At 46.7% G+C, this 21,622-nt stretch overlaps 1 protein-coding gene across 3 annotated transcripts in view; it reads right to left on the bottom strand.

Moving 5' to 3' along the window:
* Positions 1-21,622, bottom strand: part of LOC110505077 (serine/threonine-protein kinase ULK4-like) — a 218,821-nt gene that overhangs the window by 159,571 nt on the left and 37,628 nt on the right. For all 3 annotated transcript variants that reach the window (XM_036966144.1, XM_036966148.1, XM_036966152.1), the window contains exon 23: positions 2,041-2,174. In XM_036966144.1, the coding sequence (XP_036822039.1) occupies positions 2,041-2,174 (134 nt within the window). The remainder of the gene's footprint in view (positions 1-2,040; positions 2,175-21,622) is intronic.

The following is a 21,622-nucleotide window of genomic DNA, read 5'->3' on the forward strand; positions in this document are numbered from 1 at the left end:
ACAGCGAGGTGACAGACAAGACAGCATGTCATCTACACAGTACAGAGAGGTGACAGACAGACAGCATGTCAACTACACAGTACAGAGAGGTGACAGACAGACAGCATGTCATCTACACAGTACAGAGAGGTGACAGACAAGACAGCATGTCATCTACACAGTACAGAGAGGTGACAGACAAGACAGCATGTCATCTACACAGTACAGAGAGGTGACAGACAGACAGCATGTCAACTACACAGTACAGAGAGGTGACAGACAAGACAGCATGTCATCTACACAGTACAGAGAGGTGACAGACAGACAGCATGTCATCTACACAGTACAGAGAGGTGACAGACAAGACAGCATGTCATCTACACAGTACAGAGAGGTGACAGACAGACAGCATGTCATCTACACAGTACAGAGAGGTGACAGACAAGACAGCATGTCATCTACACAGTACAGAGAGGTGACAGACAAGACAGCATGTCATCTACACAGTACAGAGAGGTGACAGACAGACAGCATGTCAACTACACAGTACAGAGGAGAGAGAGGTGACAGACAGCATGTCATCTACACAGTACAGAGAGGTGACAGACAGACAGCATGTCATCTACACAGTACAGAGGACAGAGAGGTGACAGACAGACAGCATGTCATCTACACAGTACAGAGGAGAGAGAGGTGACAGACAGACAGCATGTCATCTACACAGTACAGAGGACAGAGAGGTGACAGACAGACAGCATATCATCTACACAGTACAGGGGACAGAGAGGTGACAGACAGACAGCATGTCATCTACACAGTACAGAGGGGTGACAGACAGACAGCATGTCATCTACACAGTACAGAGGACAAGAGGGGTGACAGACAGACAGCATGTCATCTACACAGTACAGGGGACAGAGAGGTGACAGACAGACAGCATGTCATCTACACAGTACAGAGGACAGAGAGGTGACAGACAGCATGTCATCTACACAGTACAGGGGACAGAGAGGTGACAGACAGCATGTCATCTACACAGTACAGAGGACAGAGGGGTGACAGACAGACAGCATGTCATCTACACAGTACAGGGGACAGAGAGGTGACAGACAGACAGACAGCATGTCATCTACACAGTACAGAGGACAGAGAGGTGACAGACAGCATGTCATCTACACAGTACAGGGGACAGAGAGGTGACAGACAGCATGTCATCTACACAGTACAGAGGACAGAGGGGTGACAGACAGACAGCATGTCATCTACACAGTACAGAGGACAGAGGGGTGACAGACAGACAGCATGTCATCTACACAGTACAGAGGACAGAGAGAGGGTTCTCTCTCCACACCCCTCACTTGCCCTCCCCTTTCATCACCTCTCCCCCTTTAGTCTCCTCTCCTCTCCCCACCCCACCCCTTCCCCTCTCCTCTCTCCTCATCTCCTCCTCTCCCTGTGATCTCCCAATCTGTCCCCATACCCTCTCCTCCTCTCCTCTCCTCTCCTTCCAGTGATCTTAGAGGAGAATGAGCCCGGACCGGTTTGAACCGGTTGGGTCTGGCTTCCGGCCCTGATGGGAGACGTGCCATGTTAGCAGCACTGATTTACAAATTAAACGTCAGGAAAAGGTCAATACCTGGCTGGGTGATTTAAAATTCAATCAGAAAGGTAATTAAAAAGAGGGAGAATCAAATTGGCTTGCTCCATCCAGCCATTGATGCAAGTTCCCCTCAACCCCACTTCACTTCACCTCCTCTCCCCTCCCCTCCCCTCCTCTCCTCTCCCCTCTTCTCCTCTCCTCTCCTCTCCTCTCCCCTCCCCCCTCCCTCCCCTCTCCTCTCCTCTCCCCTCCTCTCCACTCTCCTCTCCACTCTCCTCTCCTCTCCCCCTCTCTCCCCTCCCCCCTCCCTCTCCTCTCCCCTCCTCTCCACTCTCCTCCACTCTCCTCTCCACTCTCCTCTCCTCTCCCCTCCTCTCCACTCTCCTCCCCTCCCCTCCTCTCCTCCCCCCCCCCCCCCTCCTCTTAGTGCTGTGGTTTTTGTGTTATTGTGATTGATTTACCCAGAATGGCTGGCAGCTGCAGCACGACGTGACGGATGAGCAGATGGAGGCATTTTGACAGGTATTCATTGGTGCTTTGTAGCTCCTTCCCTGGCGTGGCCTGCCTGATGTCTCTTTCAATGTACATCACCAGTCTGCAAAACATTATCATTCACCTATAGCCTCCAAACTACCCCTGGAGCCGGACGGAGACGGACTGAGCCGGGATCAATACAAGCCATTGAAAACAGAATTAGTAAGACGTATTATAGCAAATAAATGATATTCATTACAACAATTAGGGTTAAAAATAAAGGCTAATAGATTCAGAGATCAATGAGGAGCATCAAAACAGCCCTCAAGCTGCAACAAGACTCTTGAACTCGAACACACAGTCTGCATTTTGAAACAAGAACAACCCTCACAGGCAAGTGGATAATAACCTGCCTAACAGAGTAGGATACAGTACACCACTGGACAGAGACAGATGTGATGTCTACAGGTCAGTACACCACTGGACAGAGACATATGTGGTGTCTACAGGTCAGTACACCACTGTACAGAGACAGATGTGATGTCTACAGGTCAGTACACCACTGTACAGAGACAGATGTGATGTCTACAAGTCAGTACACCACTGTACAGAGACAGATGTGATGACTACAGGTCAGTACACTGCTGGACAGAGACAGATGTGGTGTCTACAGGTCAGTACACCACTGTACAGAGACAGATGTGATGTCTACAGGTCAGTACACCACTGGACAGAGACAGATGTGATGTCTACAGGTCAGTACACCACTGTACAGAGACAGATGTGATGTCTACAGGTCAGTACACCACTGTACAGAGACAGATGTGATGTCTACAGGTCAGTACACCACTGGACAGAGACAGATGTGATGTCTACAGGTCAGTACACCACTGTACAGAGACAGATCTGATGTCTACAGGTCAGTACACCACTGTACAGAGACAGATGTGGTGTCTACAGGTCAGTACACCACTGTACAGAGACAGATGTGGTGTCTACAGGTCAGTACACCACTGGACAGAGACAGATGTGATGTCTACAGGTCAGTACACCACTGTACAGAGACATATGTGGTGTCTACAGGTCAGTACACCACTGGACAGAGACAGATGTGATGACTACAGGTCAGTACACCACTGTACAGAGACAGATGTGATGTCTACAGGTCAGTACACCACTGTACAGAGACAGATGTGGTGTCTACAGGTCAGTACACCACTGTACAGAGACAGATGTGATGACTACAGGTCAGTACACCACTGTACAGAGACAGATGTGATGTCTAGAGGTCAGTACACCACTGTACAGAGACAGATGTGGTGTCTAGAGGTCAGTACACCACTGTACAGAGACATATGTGGTGTCTACAGGTCAGTACACCACTGGACAGAGACAGATGTGATGTCTACAGGTCAGTACACCACTGTACAGAGACAGATGTGATGTCTACAGGTCAGTACACCACTGTACAGAGACAGATGTGGTGTCTACAGGTCAGTACACCACTGTACAGAGACAGATGTGATGACTACAGGTCAGTACACCACTGGACAGAGACAGATGTGGTGTCTACAGGTCAGTACACCACTGTACAGAGACAGATGTGGTGTCTACAGGTCAGTACACCACTGTACAGAGACAGATGTGATGTCTACACGTCAGTACACCACTGTACAGAGACAGATGTGGTGTCTACAGGTCAGTACACCGCTGTACAGAGACAGATGTGATGTCTACAGGTCAGTACACCACTGTACAGAGACAGATGTGGTGTCTACAGGTCAGTACACCACTGTACAGAGACAGATGTGATGTCTACAGGTCAGTACACCACTGTACAGAGACAGATGTGGTGTCTACAGGTCAGTACACCACTGTACAGAGACAGATGTGATGTCTACAGGTCAGTACACCACTGTACAGAGACAGATGTGATGTCTACAGGTCAGTACACCACTGGACAGAGACAGATGTGATGTCTACAGGTCAGTACACTGCTGGACAGAGACAGATGTGATGTCTACAGGTCAGTACACCACTGTACAGAGACAGATGTGATGTCTACAGGTCAGTACACCACTGGACAGAGACAGATGTAGTGTCTACAGGTCAGTACACTGCTGGACAGAGACAGATGTGGTGTCTACAGGTCAGTACACCACTGTACAGAGACAGATGTGGTGTCTACAGGTCAGTACACCACTGGACAGAGACAGATGTGGTGTCTAGAGGTCAGTACACCACTGTACAGAGACAGATGTGGTGTCTACAGGTCAGTACACCGCTGTACAGAGACAGATGTGATGTCTACAGGTCAGTACACCACTGTACAGAGACATATGTGGTGTCTACAGGTCAGTACACCACTGGACAGAGACAGATGTGGTGTCTACAGGTCAGTACACCGCTGTACAGAGACAGATGTGATGTCTACAGGTCAGTACACCACTGTACAGAGACAGATGTGATGTCTACAGGTCAGTACACCACTGTACAGAGACAGATGTGATGTCTACAGGTCAGTACACCACTGGACAGAGACAGATGTGATGTCTACAGGTCAGTACACCACTGTACAGAGACAGATGTGATGACTATAGGTCAGTACACCACTGTACAGAGACAGATGTGATGTCTACAGGTCAGTACACCACTGGACAAAGACAGATGTGGTGTCTACAGGTCAGTACACCACTGTACAGAGACAGATGTGGTGTCTACAGGTCAGTACACCACTGGACAGAGACAGATGTGATGTCTACAAGTCAGTACACCACTGGACAGAGACAGATGTGATGTCTACAGGTCAGTACACCACTGTACAGAGACAGATGTGATGTCTACAGGTCAGTACACCACTGTACAGAGACAGATGTGATGTCTACAAGTCAGTACACCACTGGACAGAGACAGATGTGATGTCTACAGGTCAGTACACCACTGTACAGAGACAGATGTGATGTCTACAGGTCAGTACACCACTGTACAGAGACAGATGTGATGTCTACAGGTCAGTACACCACTGTACAGAGACAGATGTGATGTCTACAGGTCACTACACCACTGTACAGAGACAGATGTGATGTCTACAGGTCAGTACACCACTGTACAGAGACAGATGTGATGTCTACAGGTCAGTACACCACTGTACAGAGACAGATGTGATGTCTACAGGTCAGTACACCACTGTACAGAGACAGATGTGATGTCTACAGGTCAGTACACCACTGGACAGAGACAGATGTGATGTCTACAGGTCAGTACACCACTGGACAGAGACAGATGTGATGACTACAGGTCAGTACACTGCTGGACAGAGACAGATGTGATGTCTACAGGTCAGTACACCACTGGACAGAGACAGATGTAGTGTCTACAGGTCAGTACACCACTGGACAGAGACAGATGTGATGTCTACAGGTCAGTACACCACTGTACAGAGACAGATGTGATGTCTACAAGTCAGTACACCACTGGACAGAGACAGATGTGGTGTCTACAGGTCAGTACACCACTGTACAGAGACAGATGTGGTGTCTACAGGTCAGTACACCACTGTACAGAGACAGATGTGGTGTCTACAGGTCAGTACACCACTGTACATAGACAGATGTGGTGTCTACAGGTCAGTACACCACTGTACAGAGACAGATGTGATGTCTACAGGTCAGTACACCACTGTACAGAGGCATATGTGATGTCTACAGGTCGGTACACCACTGTACAGAGACAGATGTGATGTCTACAGGTCAGTACACCACTGTACAGAGACAGATGTGATGTCTACAGGTCAGTACACCACTGTACAGAGACAGATGTGATGTCTACAGGTCAGTACACCACTGTACAGAGACAGATGTGATGTCTACAGGTCAGTACACCACTGTACAGAGACAGATGTGGTGTCTACAGGTCAGTACACCACTGGACAGAGACAGATGTGGTGTCTAGAGGTCAGTACACCACTGTACAGAGACAGATGTGGTGTCTACAGGTCAGTACACCACTGGACAGAGACAGATGTGGTGTCTACAGGTCAGTACACCACTGGACAGAGACAGATGTGATGTCTAGAGGTCAGTACACCACTGTACAGAGACATATGTGGTGTCTACAGGTCAGTACACCACTGTACAGAGACAGATGTGGTGTCTACAGGTCAGTACACCACTGGACAGAGACAGATGTAGTGTCTAGAGGTCAGTACACCACTGTACAGAGACAGATGTGATGACTACAGGTCAGTACACCACTGGACAGAGACAGATGTGATGTCTACAGGTCAGTACACCACTGTACAGAGACAGATGTGATGACTACAGGTCAGTACACCACTGGACAGAGACATATGTGGTGTCTACAGGTCAGTACACCACTGTACAGAGACATATGTGGTGTCTACAGGTCAGTACACCACTGGACAGAGACAGATGTGGTGTCTACAGGTCAGTACACCACTGGACAGAGACAGATGTAGTGTCTACAGGTCAGTACACCACTGTACAGAGACAGATGTGGTGTCTACAGGTCAGTACACCACTGTACAGAGACAGATGTGATGTCTACAGGTCAGTACACCACTGGACAAAGACAGATGTGGTGTCTACAGGTCAGTACACCACTGTACAGAGACAGATGTGGTGTCTACAGGTCAGTACACCACTGGACAGAGACAGATGTGATGTCTACAAGTCAGTACACCACTGGACAGAGACAGATGTGATGTCTACAGGTCAGTACACCACTGTACAGAGACAGATGTGATGTCTACAGGTCAGTACACCACTGTACAGAGACAGATGTGATGTCTACAAGTCAGTACACCACTGGACAGAGACAGATGTGATGTCTACAGGTCAGTACACCACTGTACAGAGACAGATGTGATGTCTACAGGTCAGTACACCACTGTACAGAGACAGATGTGATGTCTACAGGTCAGTACACCACTGTACAGAGACAGATGTGATGTCTACAGGTCACTACACCACTGTACAGAGACAGATGTGATGTCTACAGGTCAGTACACCACTGTACAGAGACAGATGTGATGTCTACAGGTCAGTACACCACTGTACAGAGACAGATGTGATGTCTACAGGTCAGTACACCACTGTACAGAGACAGATGTGATGTCTACAGGTCAGTACACCACTGGACAGAGACAGATGTGATGTCTACAGGTCAGTACACCACTGGACAGAGACAGATGTGATGACTACAGGTCAGTACACTGCTGGACAGAGACAGATGTGATGTCTACAGGTCAGTACACCACTGGACAGAGACAGATGTAGTGTCTACAGGTCAGTACACCACTGGACAGAGACAGATGTGATGTCTACAGGTCAGTACACCACTGTACAGAGACAGATGTGATGTCTACAAGTCAGTACACCACTGGACAGAGACAGATGTGGTGTCTACAGGTCAGTACACCACTGTACAGAGACAGATGTGGTGTCTACAGGTCAGTACACCACTGTACAGAGACAGATGTGGTGTCTACAGGTCAGTACACCACTGTACATAGACAGATGTGGTGTCTACAGGTCAGTACACCACTGTACAGAGACAGATGTGATGTCTACAGGTCAGTACACCACTGTACAGAGGCATATGTGATGTCTACAGGTCGGTACACCACTGTACAGAGACAGATGTGATGTCTACAGGTCAGTACACCACTGTACAGAGACAGATGTGATGTCTACAGGTCAGTACACCACTGTACAGAGACAGATGTGATGTCTACAGGTCAGTACACCACTGTACAGAGACAGATGTGATGTCTACAGGTCAGTACACCACTGTACAGAGACAGATGTGGTGTCTACAGGTCAGTACACCACTGGACAGAGACAGATGTGGTGTCTAGAGGTCAGTACACCACTGTACAGAGACAGATGTGGTGTCTACAGGTCAGTACACCACTGGACAGAGACAGATGTGGTGTCTACAGGTCAGTACACCACTGGACAGAGACAGATGTGATGTCTAGAGGTCAGTACACCACTGTACAGAGACATATGTGGTGTCTACAGGTCAGTACACCACTGTACAGAGACAGATGTGGTGTCTACAGGTCAGTACACCACTGGACAGAGACAGATGTAGTGTCTAGAGGTCAGTACACCACTGTACAGAGACAGATGTGATGACTACAGGTCAGTACACCACTGGACAGAGACAGATGTGATGTCTACAGGTCAGTACACCACTGTACAGAGACAGATGTGATGACTACAGGTCAGTACACCACTGGACAGAGACATATGTGGTGTCTACAGGTCAGTACACCACTGTACAGAGACATATGTGGTGTCTACAGGTCAGTACACCACTGGACAGAGACAGATGTGGTGTCTACAGGTCAGTACACCACTGGACAGAGACAGATGTAGTGTCTACAGGTCAGTACACCACTGTACAGAGACAGATGTGGTGTCTACAGGTCAGTACACCACTGTACAGAGACAGATGTGATGTCTACAGGTCAGTACACCACTGGACAGAGACAGATGTGATGTCTACAGGTCAGTACACCACTGTACAGAGACAGATGTGGTGTCTACAGGTCAGTACACCACTGGACAGAGACAGATGTAGTGTCTACAGGTCAGTACACCACTGTACAGAGACAGATGTGGTGTCTACAGGTCAGTACACCACTGTACAGAGACAGATGTGATGTCTACAGGTCAGTACACCACTGGACAGAGACAGATGTAGTGTCTACAGGTCAGTACACCACTGTACAGAGACAGATGTGATGACTACAGGTCAGTACACTGCTGGACAGAGACAGATGTGGTGTCTACAGGTCAGTACACCACTGGACAGAGACAGATGTAGTGTCTACAGGTCAGTACACCACTGTACAGAGACAGATGTGGTGTCTACAGGTCAGTACACCACTGGACAGAGACAGATGTGATGTCTACAGGTCAGTACACCACTGGACAGAGACAGATGTAGTGTCTACAGGTCAGTACACCACTGTACAGAGACAGATGTGATGACTACAGGTCAGTACACCACTGGACAGAGACAGATGTGATGTCTACAGGTCAGTACACCACTGGACAGAGACAGATGTAGTGTCTACAGGTCAGTACACCACTGTACAGAGACAGATGTAGTGTCTACAGGTCAGTACACCACTGTACAGAGACAGATGTGATGTCTACAGGTCAGTACACCACTGGACAGAGACAGATGTGATGTCTACAGGTCAGTACACCACTGTACAGAGACAGATGTGGTGTCTACAGGTCAGTACACCACTGGACAGAGACAGATGTGATGTCTACAGGTCAGTACACCACTGGACAGAGACAGATGTGGTGTCTACAGGTCAGTACACCACTGTACAGAGACAGATGTGATGTCTACAGGTCAGTACACCACTGTACAGAGGCATATGTGATGTCTACAGGTCAGTACACCACTGGACAGAGACAGATGTGATGTCTACAGGTCAGTACACCACTGGACAGAGACAGATGTAGTGTCTACAGGTCAGTACACCACTGGACAGAGATGGTATGTAATGTCAGTTAGCAGATACAGCTGCAAAATAGAGAGAGAGAGAGAGAGAGAGAGACAGACAGACACACAGAGACAGACAGACACAGAAACACACACACAGAGACAGACAGACAGACAGACACAGAAACACACACACAGAGACAGACAGACAGACAGACAGACAGACAGACACAGAAACACACACACAGAGAGACAGAGACAGACACGTACAGCCCCTGGGCGCTTGCTTATTAACATGCAGTGTTAATTAGGCCTAACTTGTTTTCCACCAACAGAACACACGTCTGCATAACATACTCCATCCACAGACGTTTACCCAGCAGCCATCTACTCCCCTCCCCAAAAACACCTGGCTTCCAAATTAGACAGCGATGAAAAACACTGAGAAAATTGAGAAACACACTTGAGTGGGGAAAGAAGCCCTGGTAGAAGTAACTGACATGACATGACTGGCATACAGCTGTTTTAAAAGCAACATGACTGGCATACAGCTGTTTTAAAAGCAACATGACTGGCATACAGCTGTTTTAAAAGCAACATGACTGGCATACAGCTGTTTTAAAAGCAACATGACTGGCATACAGCTGTTTTAAAAGCAACATGACTGGCATACAGCTGTTTTAAAAGCAACATGACTGGCATACAGCTGTTTTAAAAGCAACACGGAACAGGGGTTCTTCAAACAGCAGAAAATATGATATTAATCACAACCAAATGAACAGATGAGAAAAACAGTGTGCCACATTTCAGTACAGCCAAGCCCAGGCAGCGATGGGCCTACACCTCTCTGTAGTGATACAGTATATTCCTGGTCCTTGGAAAGAAAAGACCTCCCCAGTGTGACAGGAAGACAGCTGTACTATTAACCCATACACTTCTGACCTATAAAGACCTTCCACACAAACACATTCCATTTGTACCAATAAATCCACTTCATTCCACCGACTGATCTATTCACTGGAAGGAGGTACAGAGGAGCCTGCTGTGCCAGGTAGTAGTCAGGTAGTAGTCAGGTAGCTGGTAGTAGTCAGGTAGCTGGTAGTAGTCAGGTACCTGGTAGTAGAAAGGTAGTAGTCAGGTAACTGGTAATAGTCAGGTAGCTGGTGGTAGTCAGGTAACTGGTAGTAGTCAGGTAGTAGTCAGGTAGCTGGTAGTAGTCAGGTAGTAGTCAGGTAGCTGGTAGTAGTCAGGTAGTAGTCAGGTAGCTGGTAGTAGTCAGGTAGCTGGTAGTAGTCAGGTAGCTGGTAGTAGTCAGGTACCTGGTAGTAGAAAGGTAGCTGGTAGTAGTCAGGTAGCTGGTAGTAGTCAGGTAGCTGGTAGTAGTCAGGTAGCAGTCAGGTAACTGGTAGTAGTCAGGTAGCTGGTAGTAGTCAGGTCACTGGTAGTAGTCAGGTAGCTGGTAGTAGTCAGGTAGCTGGTAGGAGTCAGGTAGCTGGTAGTAGTCAGGTAGCAGTCAGGTAACTGGTAGTAGTCAGGTAGCTGGTAGTAGTCAGGTAGCTGGTAGGAGTCAGGTAACTGGTAGTAGTCAGGTAGCTGGTAGTAGTCAGGTAGCTGGTAGTAGTCAGGTACCTGGTAGTAGAAAGGTAGCTGGTAGTAGTCAGGTAGCTGGTAGTAGTCAGGTAGCTGGTTGTAGTCAGGTAGCAGTCAGGTAACTGGTAGTAGTCAGGTAGCTGGTAGTAGTCAGGTCACTGGTAGTAGTCAGGTAGCTGGTAGTAGTCAGGTAGCTGGTAGGAGTCAGGTAGCTGGTAGTAGTCAGGTAGCAGTCAGGTAACTGGTAGTAGTCAGGTAGCTGGTAGTAGTCAGGTAGCTGGTAGGAGTCAGGTAACTGGTAGTAGTCAGGTAGCTGGTAGTAGTCAGGTAGCTGGTAGTAGTCAGGTATCTGGTAGTAGTCAGGTATCTGGTAGTAGTCAGGTCACTGGTAGTAGTCAGGTAGCTGGTAGTAGTCAGGTAGCTGGTAGGAGTCAGGTAACTGGTAGGAGTCAGGTAACTGGTAGTAGTCAGGTAGCTGGTAGTAGTTAGGTAGCTGGTAGTAGTCAGGTAGCTGGTAGTAGTCAGGTAACTGGTAGTAGTCAGGTAGCAGTCAGGTAACTGGTAGTAGTCAGGTAGCTGGTAGTAGTCAGGTCACTGGTAGGAGTCAGGTAACTGGTAGTAGTCAGGTAGCTGGTAGTAGTCAGGTAGCTGGTAGTAGTCAGGTAGCTGGTAGTAGTCAGGTAGGAGTCAGGTAACTGGTAGTAGTCAGGTAGCTGGTAGTAGTTAGGTAGCTGGTAGTAGTCAGGTAGCTGGTAGTAGTCAGGTAACTGGTAGTAGTCAGGTAGCAGTCAGGTAACTGGTAGTAGTCAGGTAGCTGGTAGGAGTCAGGTAGCAGTCAGGTAACTGGTAGTAGTCAGGTATCTGGTAGTAGTCAGGTCACTGGTAGTAGTCAGGTAGCTGGTAGTAGTCAGGTCACTGGTAGTAGTCAGGTAGCTGGTAGTAGTCAGGTAGCTGGTAGGAGTCAGGTAACTGGTAGGAGTCAGGTAACTGGTAGTAGTCAGGTAGCTGGTAGTAGTTAGGTAGCTGGTAGTAGTCAGGTAGCTGGTAGTAGTCAGGTAACTGGTAGTAGTCAGGTAGCAGTCAGGTAACTGGTAGTAGTCAGGTAGCTGGTAGTAGTCAGGTCACTGGTAGGAGTCAGGTAACTGGTAGTAGTCAGGTAGCTGGTAGTAGTCAGGTAGCTGGTAGTAGTCAGGTAGCTGGTAGTAGTCAGGTAGGAGTCAGGTAACTGGTAGTAGTCAGGTAGCTGGTAGTAGTTAGGTAGCTGGTAGTAGTCAGGTAGCTGGTAGTAGTCAGGTAACTGGTAGTAGTCAGGTAGCAGTCAGGTAACTGGTAGTAGTCAGGTAGCTGGTAGTAGTCAGGTCACTGGTAGGAGTCAGGTAACTGGTAGTAGTCAGGTAGCTGGTAGTAGTCAGGTAGCTGGTAGTAGTCAGGTAGCTGGTAGTAGTCAGGTAGGAGTCAGGTAACTGGTAGTAGTCAGGTAGCTGGTAGTAGTTAGGTAGCTGGTAGTAGTCAGGTAGCTGGTAGTAGTCAGGTAACTGGTAGTAGTCAGGTAGCAGTCAGGTAACTGGTAGTAGTCAGGTAGCTGGTAGTAGTCAGGTCACTGGTAGTAGTCAGGTAGCTGGTAGGAGTCAGGTAGCAGTCAGGTAACTGGTAGTAGTCAGGTATCTGGTAGTAGTCAGGTCACTGGTAGTAGTCAGGTAGCTGGTAGTAGTCAGGTAGCTGGTAGTAGTCAGGTAGCTGGTAGGAGTCAGGTAACTGGTAGTAGTCAGGTAGCTGGTAGTAGTTAGGTAGCTGGTAGTAGTCAGGTAGCTGGTAGTAGTCAGGTAACTGGTAGTAGTCAGGTAGCAGTCAGGTAACTGGTAGTAGTCAGGTAGCTGGTAGTAGTCAGGTCACTGGTAGTAGTCAGGTAGCTGGTAGTAGTCAGGTAGCTGGCAGGCAGCAGTCAACAACTTCAATTCATCTATTTATCTGAGCATGTAGGGATCAACCAGGTTTTTACTAGCCCTATATAACTAGCTGGGTCCTAGTAGAGAGAGAGAGAATAGAGAGAGTATAGAGAATAGAGAGAGAATAGAGAGAGAATAGAGAGAGAAAATAGAGAGTATAGAGAGAGTATAGAGAATAGAGAGAATAGAGAGAGTATAGAGAATAGAGAGAAGAGAGAGAGAGAATAGAATAGAGAGAATAGAGAGACTAGAGAGAGAGAATAGAATAGAGAGAGAATATAGAGAGTATAGAGAAGAGAGAGAATAGAGAGAGAATAGAGAGAGAAAATAGAGAGTATAGAGAGAGTATAGAGAATAGAGAGAGTATAGAGAATAGAGAGAGTATAGAGAATAGAGAGACTAGAGAGAGAGAATAGAATAGAGAGAATAGAGAGACTAGAGAGAGAGAATAGAATAGAGAGAGAATATAGAGAGTATAGAGAAGAGAGAGAATAGAATAGAGAGAGAAGAGAGTATAGAGAATAGAGAGAGAAGAGAGAGAGTATAGAGAATAGAGAGAATAGAGAGAGTATAGAGAAGAGAGAGAATAGAGAGAGTATAGAGAATAGAGAGAGAATAGAGAGACTAGAGAGGGAGAATAGAATATAGACTAGAGAGAGAGAATAGAATAGAGAGAGAATAGAGAGAGTATAGAGAATAGAGAGAGAATAGAGAGAGAATAGAGAGAGAATAGAGAGAGTATAGAGAATAGAGATAAGAGAGAGGGTATAGAGAATAGAGAGAGAATAGAGAGAGTATAGAGAATAGAGAGAGAATAGAATAGAGAGAGAAGAGAGTATAGAGAATAAAGAGAGAAGAGAGAGAGTATAGAGAATAGAGAGAGTATAGAGAATAGAGAGAGAATAGAGTATAGAGAATAGAGAGATAATAGAGAGACTAGAGAGGGAGAATAGAATAGAGAGAGAATAGAGACTAGAGAGAGAATAGAATAGAGAGAGAATAAAGAGAGTATAGAGAATAGAGAGAGAATAGAATAGAGAGAATAGAGTATAGAGAAGAGAGTATAGAGAAGAGAGAGAAGATAGAGTATAGAGAATAGAGAGAGAAGAGAGAGAGTATAGAGAATAGAGAGAGTATAGAGGAGAGAAGAGAGAGAGTATAGAGAATAGAGAGAGAATAGAGAGAATAGAGAGACTAGAGCGAGAGAATAGAAGAGAGAGAGGAGAGAGTATAGAGAATAGAGAGAATAGAGAGAGAAGAGAGAATAGAGAGAATAGAGAAGAGAATAGAGAGAATAGAGAGAGGGAAGAGAGAATAGAGAGAGTATAGAGAGAATAGAGAAGATAATAGAGAGAGAGAATAGAGAGAGAGAAGAGAGAGAGAGAGAAGAGAGAATAGAGAGAGTATAGAGAGAATAGAGAAGAGAATAGAGAGTAGAGTAGAGAGAGAACTGTGACTTTCACTATGAATGACATTTAGTCATGGGCAGGACGTTAGGTGCTGACAGAGTAGAGAGAGAACTGTGACTTTCACTATGAATTACATTTAGTCATGGGCAGGACGTTAGGTGCTGACAGAGTATAGAGAGAACTGTGACTTTCACTATGAATGACATTTAGTCATGGGCAGGACGTTAGGTGCTGACAGAGTATAGAGAGAATAGAGAGTAGAATAGAGAGAGAACTGTGACTTTCACTATGAATGACATTTAGTCATGGGCAGGACGTTAGGTGCTGACAGAGTATAGAGAGAATAGAGAGTAGAGTAGAGAGAGAACTGTGACTTTCACTATAAATGACATTTAGTCATGGGCAGGACGTCAGGTGCTGACAGAGTATAGAGAGAATAGAGAGTAGAGTAGAGAGAGAACTGTGACTTTCACTATGAATGACATTTAGTCATGGGCAGGACGTTAGGTGCTGACAGAGTATAGAGAGAACTGTGACTTTCACTATGAATGACATTTAGTCATGGGCAGGACGTTAGGTGCTGACAGAGTATAGAGAGAATAGAGAGTAGAGTAGAGAGAGAACTGTGACTTTCACTATAAATGACATTTAGTCATGGGCAGGACGTTAGGTGCTGACAGAGTATAGAGAGAATAGAGAGTAGAGTAGAGAGAGAACTGTGACTTTCACTATGAATGACATTTAGTCATGGGCAGGACGTTAGGTGCTGACAGAGTATAGAGAGAATAGAGAGTAGAATAGAGAGAATAGAGAGTAGAGTAGAGAGAGAACTGTGACTTTCACTATGAATTACATTTAGTCATGGGCAGGACGTTAGGTGCTGACAGAGTATAGAGAGAACTGTGACTTTCACTATGAATGACATTTAGTCATGGGCAGGACGTTAGGTGCTGACAGAGTATAGAGAGAACTGTGACTTTCACTATGAATGACATTTAGTCATGGGCAGGACGTTAGGTGCTGACAGAGTATAGAGAGAACTGTGACTTTCACTATGAATGACATTTAGTCATGGGCAGGACGTTAGGTGCTGACAGCCGACACGCATCTCTCTATAATTGGAATCCCAGGAGGAACAGGGGCGAAAGCGGAGCTGGTACCAGAGTGACAGGGATTGATAGGCGTGGCAGCCTGACATTTGGGCTTCCCACTTCCTGTTATAGTCCTGGGAGGCCAGTGGGAATATCATTTCAGCAGTGTTCGTTCATTTGTTCTGCTGCTGATGAGAAAATCTGCCCACTCAGCTAAACACAATCAGGCCCCAGTGTTCATTTGACTGCAAATGAAATCTCTCTCCCTCCCCTTAATTGGGGAGGATGGGCACATGGTAATCAAACACATGCCTTTCCATTTGCTTCATTCCAGCCATTATTATGAGCCGTCCTCCCCTCAGCAGCCGCCACTGGTACACACCACAGGTCAGGTTGTCCAACCTATGTTTTTGATTTACGATGCATATCACAAGCTACATCATTAAATACATAATTCAAATGAAACAGTAGTGGATATTAACATGTCCTCCATTGGTTAAATACAGTACATGATCAAATAAAGACCTCAATACCAACAGACCTTGTACCAGTTGTACTAAACTTCCAACCACTTTCTCCACATTTCCAGTCAAGCTATAAAAAGACATGTAGACAACTTTTCTTCAGAGCATATTTCACCCTGCAACGCTGTCACCGTACGGCGCCTGGCTTGGCCTACAAGTGTCTCTCCATGTCTTCTCCGACCATTGAAAACACTTCACACAAAGCAACAAACTTGACATTTCTACAACAGGGACGCGGGCGCTGGGCTGATTTATCAGAAGGCATGACGATGAGGAGTGTGTGGTGGGCCGTGCGCTCTGCGCGCCACAGTGGAGCTAATTAGAGAAGTGTTTGGGTGAGTGCCGCCATGCCGCAGACGGTTCTCACATTAGGAGATAGAGTGGGGGGTTAGTGCTGACAGGGACCGCCCTGGGAACACTTGTTAGAGTCTGGGAAGAAATAGAAGACAACAGCATCACATGGCTGGCAAGGAGAGGGAGAGAGAGAGAGACAAGAGGGAAAGAGGGAGTGGGAGAGAGAGAGAGATGAGAGGGAAAGAGGGAGGGAGAGAGGGATGGGAGAGAGGGAGAGAGAGGGAGAGATGAGAGGGAGAGAGAGAGAGAGAGGGAGGGATGAGAGGGATGAGAGGGAGAGAGAGAGAGAGAGTGGGAAAGAGGGAGTGGGAGAGAGAGAGAGTGAGAGAGAGGGAAAGAGGGAGGGAGAGAGAGAGACACGAGAGGGAAAGAGGGGGGAGAGAGGGATGGGAGAGAGAGAGCGAGAGATAGAGAGAGAGGGAGAGATGAGAGGGAGAGAGATAGAGAGAGAGAGAGAGTGAGAGACAGAGAGGGAAAGAGGGAGGGAGAGAGGGATGGGAGAGAGAGAGACGAGAGGGAAAGAGGGAGGGAGAGAGGGATGGGAGAGAGAGAGAGAGAGAGAGAGAGAGAGAGAGAGAGAGAGAGAAAGAAAGAGAGAAAGAAAGAGAGAGAGAGAGAGAGAGAGATGTGTACGTCCACAGACAGGGCAGGCTAGCAGAGTCTAGACTGTTTAAACTGCAACTAGGCCAATTCATTTCCATTTCTAAATATGATGTAGAGTTCACATGCTATCAAGATACACTTGTTTTTTTTTTTAAAGTTAGTCCTGAAACTTTCACAACTACATTTGTTATGAAACTTTGCATTTAAATATGTCATTTGATTTCTTCACAATTTAGTATTTAGCAAGGCGCTACTGAATACTCAGAAATAATCAATAACTCTGCACCAATTATGTAAAGTAAGAACAAGTGACTGACTGTCCAACATACAACCTGGTATAACCTACTATCAACTAGATCCAAATGGACCCAGAGCTGTCCTACTTCCTCTTCATAATTATAGCAGCTCGCGAATGACAGACAACATTCAACCCTTATCAAAGAACCATCTCTTCTTCCCTCATGAGTTTGATTCAGGATTCCACCCCTTTTCCCCAATCAAAGGACTTCTATCTCAAATCCTGAGGCCTAAAAAAAGTTATCCCGACATAAATTGGTTTAGAATGATCGTTTGCTTGAGCAACCAGTGAAATGTATTAGAGGAAACCATTTCTCCGGGTGCTGAATCATTTGATAGACCTCATTTAACTGTTTTTACACAACGTTGCTCTTTGATATTGGTTCTAGGCTGAGGACTTACGGCATCTATTAAATTCCAGTCTTCCTCTACAAAGACAAAATAGTTGTATTGTACACATTTCATTATGTGTGTGTGTGTGTGTGTGTCAAATCAAATCAAATTTTATTTGTCACATACACATGGTTAGCAGATGTTAATGCGAGTGTAGCGAAATGCTTGTGCTTCTAGTTCCGACAATGCAGTAATAACCAACAAGTAATCTAACTAACAATTCCAAAACTACTGTCTTGTACACAGTGTAAGGGGATAAAGAATATGTACATAAGGATATATGAATGAGTGATGGTACAGAGCAGCATAGGCAAGATACAGTAGATGGTATCGAGTACAGTATATACATATGAGATGAGTATGTAAACAAAGTGGCATAGTTTAGAGTGGCTAGTGATACATGTATTACATAAGGATACAGTCGATGATATAGAGTACAGTATATACGTATGCATATGAGATGAATAATGTAGGGTAAGTAACATTATATATGGTAGCATTGTTTAAAGTGGCTAGTGATATATTTACATCATTTCCCATCAATTCCCATTATTAAAGTGGCTGGAGTTGAGTCAGTGTCAGTGTGTTGGCAGCAGCCACTCAATGTTAGTGGTGGCTGTTTAACAGTCTGATGGCCTTGAGATAGAAGCTGTTTTTCAGTCTCTCGGTCCCAGCTTTGATGCACCTGTACTGACCTCGCCTTCTGGATGATAGCGGGGTGAACAGGCAGTGGCTCGGGTGGTTGATGTCCTTGATGATCTTTATGGCCTTCCTGTGACATCGGGTGGTGTAGGTGTCCTGGAGGGCAGGTAGTTTGCCCCCGGTGATGCGTTGTGCAGACCTCACCACCCTCTGGAGAGCCTTACGGTTGTGGGCGGAGCAGTTGCCGTACCAGGCGGTGATACAGCCCGCCAGGATGCTCTCGATTGTGCATCTGTAGAAGTTTGTGAGTGCTTTTGGTGACAAGCCGAATTTCTTCAGCCTCCTGAGGTTGAAGAGGCGCTGCTGCGCCTTCTTCACGATGCTGTCTGTGTGAGTGGACCAATTCAGTTTGTCTGTGATGTGTATGCCGAGGAATTTAAAACTTGCTACCCTCTCCACTACTGTTCCATCGATGTGGATAGGGGGGTGTTCCCTCTGCTGTTTCCTGAAGTCCACAATCATCTCCTTAGTTTTGTTGACGTTGAGTGTGAGGTTATTTTCCTGACACCACACTCCGAGGGCCCTCACCTCCTCCCTGTAGGCCGTCTCGTCGTTGTTGGTAATCAAGCCTACCACTGTTGTGTCGTCCGCAAACTTGATGATTGAGTTGGAGGCGTGCGTGGCCACGCAGTCGTGCGTGAACAGGGAGTACAGGAGAGGGCTCAGAATGCACCCTTGTGGGGCCCCAGTGTTGAGGATCAGCGGGGAGGAGATGTTGTTGCCTACCCTCACCACCTGGGGGCGGCCCGTCAGGAAGTCCAGTACGCAGTTGCACAGGGCGGGGTCGAGACCCAGGGTCTCGAGCTTGATGACGAGCTTGGAGGGTACTATGGTGTTGAATGCCGAGCTGTAGTCAATGAACAGCATTCTCACATAGGTATTCCTCTTGTCCAGATGGGTTAGAGCGGTGTGCAGTGTGGTTGAGATTGCATCGTCTGTGGACCTATTTGGGCGGTAAGCAAATTGGAGTGGGTCAAGGGTGTCAGGTAGGGTGGAGGTGATATGGTCCTTGAATAGTCTCTCAAAGCACTTCATGATGACGGAAGTGAGTGCTACGGGGCGGTAGTCGTTTAGCTCAGTTACCTTAGCTTTCTTGGGAACAGGAACAATGGTGGCCCTCTTGAAGCATGTGGGAACAGCAGACTGGTATAGGGATTGATTGAATATGTCCGTAAACACACCGGCCAGCTGGTCTGCGCATGCTCTGAGGGCGCGGCTGGGGATGCCGTCTGGGCCTGCAGCCTTGCGAGGGTTAACACGTTTAAATGTCTTACTCACCTCGGCTGCAGTGAAGGAGAGACCGCATGTTTTCGTTGCAGGCCGTGTCAGTGGCACTGTATTGTCCTCAAAGCGGGCAAAAAAGTTATTTAGTCTGCCTGGGAGCAGGACATCCTGGTCCGTGACTGGGCTGGATTTCTTCCTGTAGTCCGTGATTGACTGTAGACCCTGCCACATGCCTCTTGTGTCTGAGCCGTTGAATTGAGATTCTACTTTGTCTCTGTACTGACGCTTAGCTTGTTTGATAGCCTTGCGGAGGGAATAGCTGCACTGTTTGTATTCGGTCATGTTACCAGACACCTTGCCCTGATTAAAAGCAGTGGTTCGCGCTTTCAGTTTCACGCGAATGCTGCCATCAATCCACGTTTTCTGGTTAGGGAATGTTTTAATCGTTGCTATGGGAACGACATCTTCAACGCACGTTCTAATGAACTCGCACACCGAATCAGCGTATTCGTCAATGTTGTTGTCTGACGCAATACGAAACATGTGTGTGTGTGTGTGTGTGTGTGTGTGTGTGTGTGTGTATCAAATCAAATGTTATTTGTCCCACGCGCCGAATAAAACAGGTGAAATGCTTACTTACAATCAACTAACCAACAACGCAGTTTTAAGAAGAAAATAAAAATACATTCAAATAGAAATAAAAACACAAGAAAAATAAATACATCTAAATATTTTTTAAATGCAATAATTCAATTATATAATAAATTAAATTACAAATATATACTTTTTTAAAGTAACAATTAATTAAAGAGCAGCAGAAAAATAACAATAGCAAAGACTATATACAGGGGGTACCAGTACTGATTCAATGTGTGGGGGCACCGGATAGTCGAGGTAATTGAGGTAATAACTCTACCTACATGTACATATTAAGGTGACTATGCATTGATAATAAACAGAGAGTAGCAGCAGCGTAAAAGTGTGTGTTTGTGTGGGGGGGGCTGGAGTCTTATGGCTTGGGGGTAGAAGCTGTTTAGAAGCCTCTTGGACCTAGACTTGGCACTCCGGTACCGCTTGCCGTGTGGTAGCAGAGAGAACAGTCTATGACTAGGATGGCTGGAGTCTTTGACAATTTTTAGGGCCTTCCTCTGACACCACCTGGTATAGAGGTCCTGGATGGCAGGAAGCTTGGCCCCAGTGATGTACGGGGCCGTACGCACTACCCTCTGTTGTGCCATGTTGTCGGAGGCCGAGCAGGTGCCATACAGGCAGTGATGCAACCAGGATGCTCTCGATGGTGCAGCTGTAGAACCTGTTGAGGATCTGAGGACCCATGACAAATCTTTTCATTCTCCTGAGGGGGAATAGGTTTTGTTGTGCCCACTTAACGTCTGTCTTGGTGTGCTTGGACCATGTTAGTTTGTTGGTGATGTGGACACCAAGGAACTTGAAGCTCTCAAACTGCTCCACTACAGCCCCGTCGATGAGAATGGGGACGTGCTCGGTCCTCTTTTTCCTGTAGTCCACAATCATTTCCTTTGTCTTGATCATGTTGAGGGAGAGGTTGTTGTCCTGGAACCACACGGCCAGGACTCAGACCTCCTTCCTATAAGCTGTCTCATCGTTGTTAGTGATCAGGCCTACCACTGTTGTGTCATCTGCAAACTTAATGGTTTGCCGACCCACACCCATTTGCATACCGCCCCAAAAGATCCACAGATGACGCAATCTCTGTTGCACTCCATACTGCCTTTTCACACCTGGACAAAAGGAACACCTATGTACGTACGAGAGGAAGATGTCATCCATGCACTTATTGATAAAGCCAGTGGCTGATGTGGTGTACTCCTCAATGCCATCGGAAGAATCCCAGAACATATTCCAGTCTGTGCTAGCAAAACAGTCCTGTAGCTTGCATCCGCTTCATCTGACCACTTTCTTATTG

Source organism: Oncorhynchus mykiss, chromosome 3 (assembly GCF_013265735.2).
Source record: "Oncorhynchus mykiss isolate Arlee chromosome 3, USDA_OmykA_1.1, whole genome shotgun sequence".
NCBI lineage: Eukaryota > Metazoa > Chordata > Actinopteri > Salmoniformes > Salmonidae > Oncorhynchus > Oncorhynchus mykiss.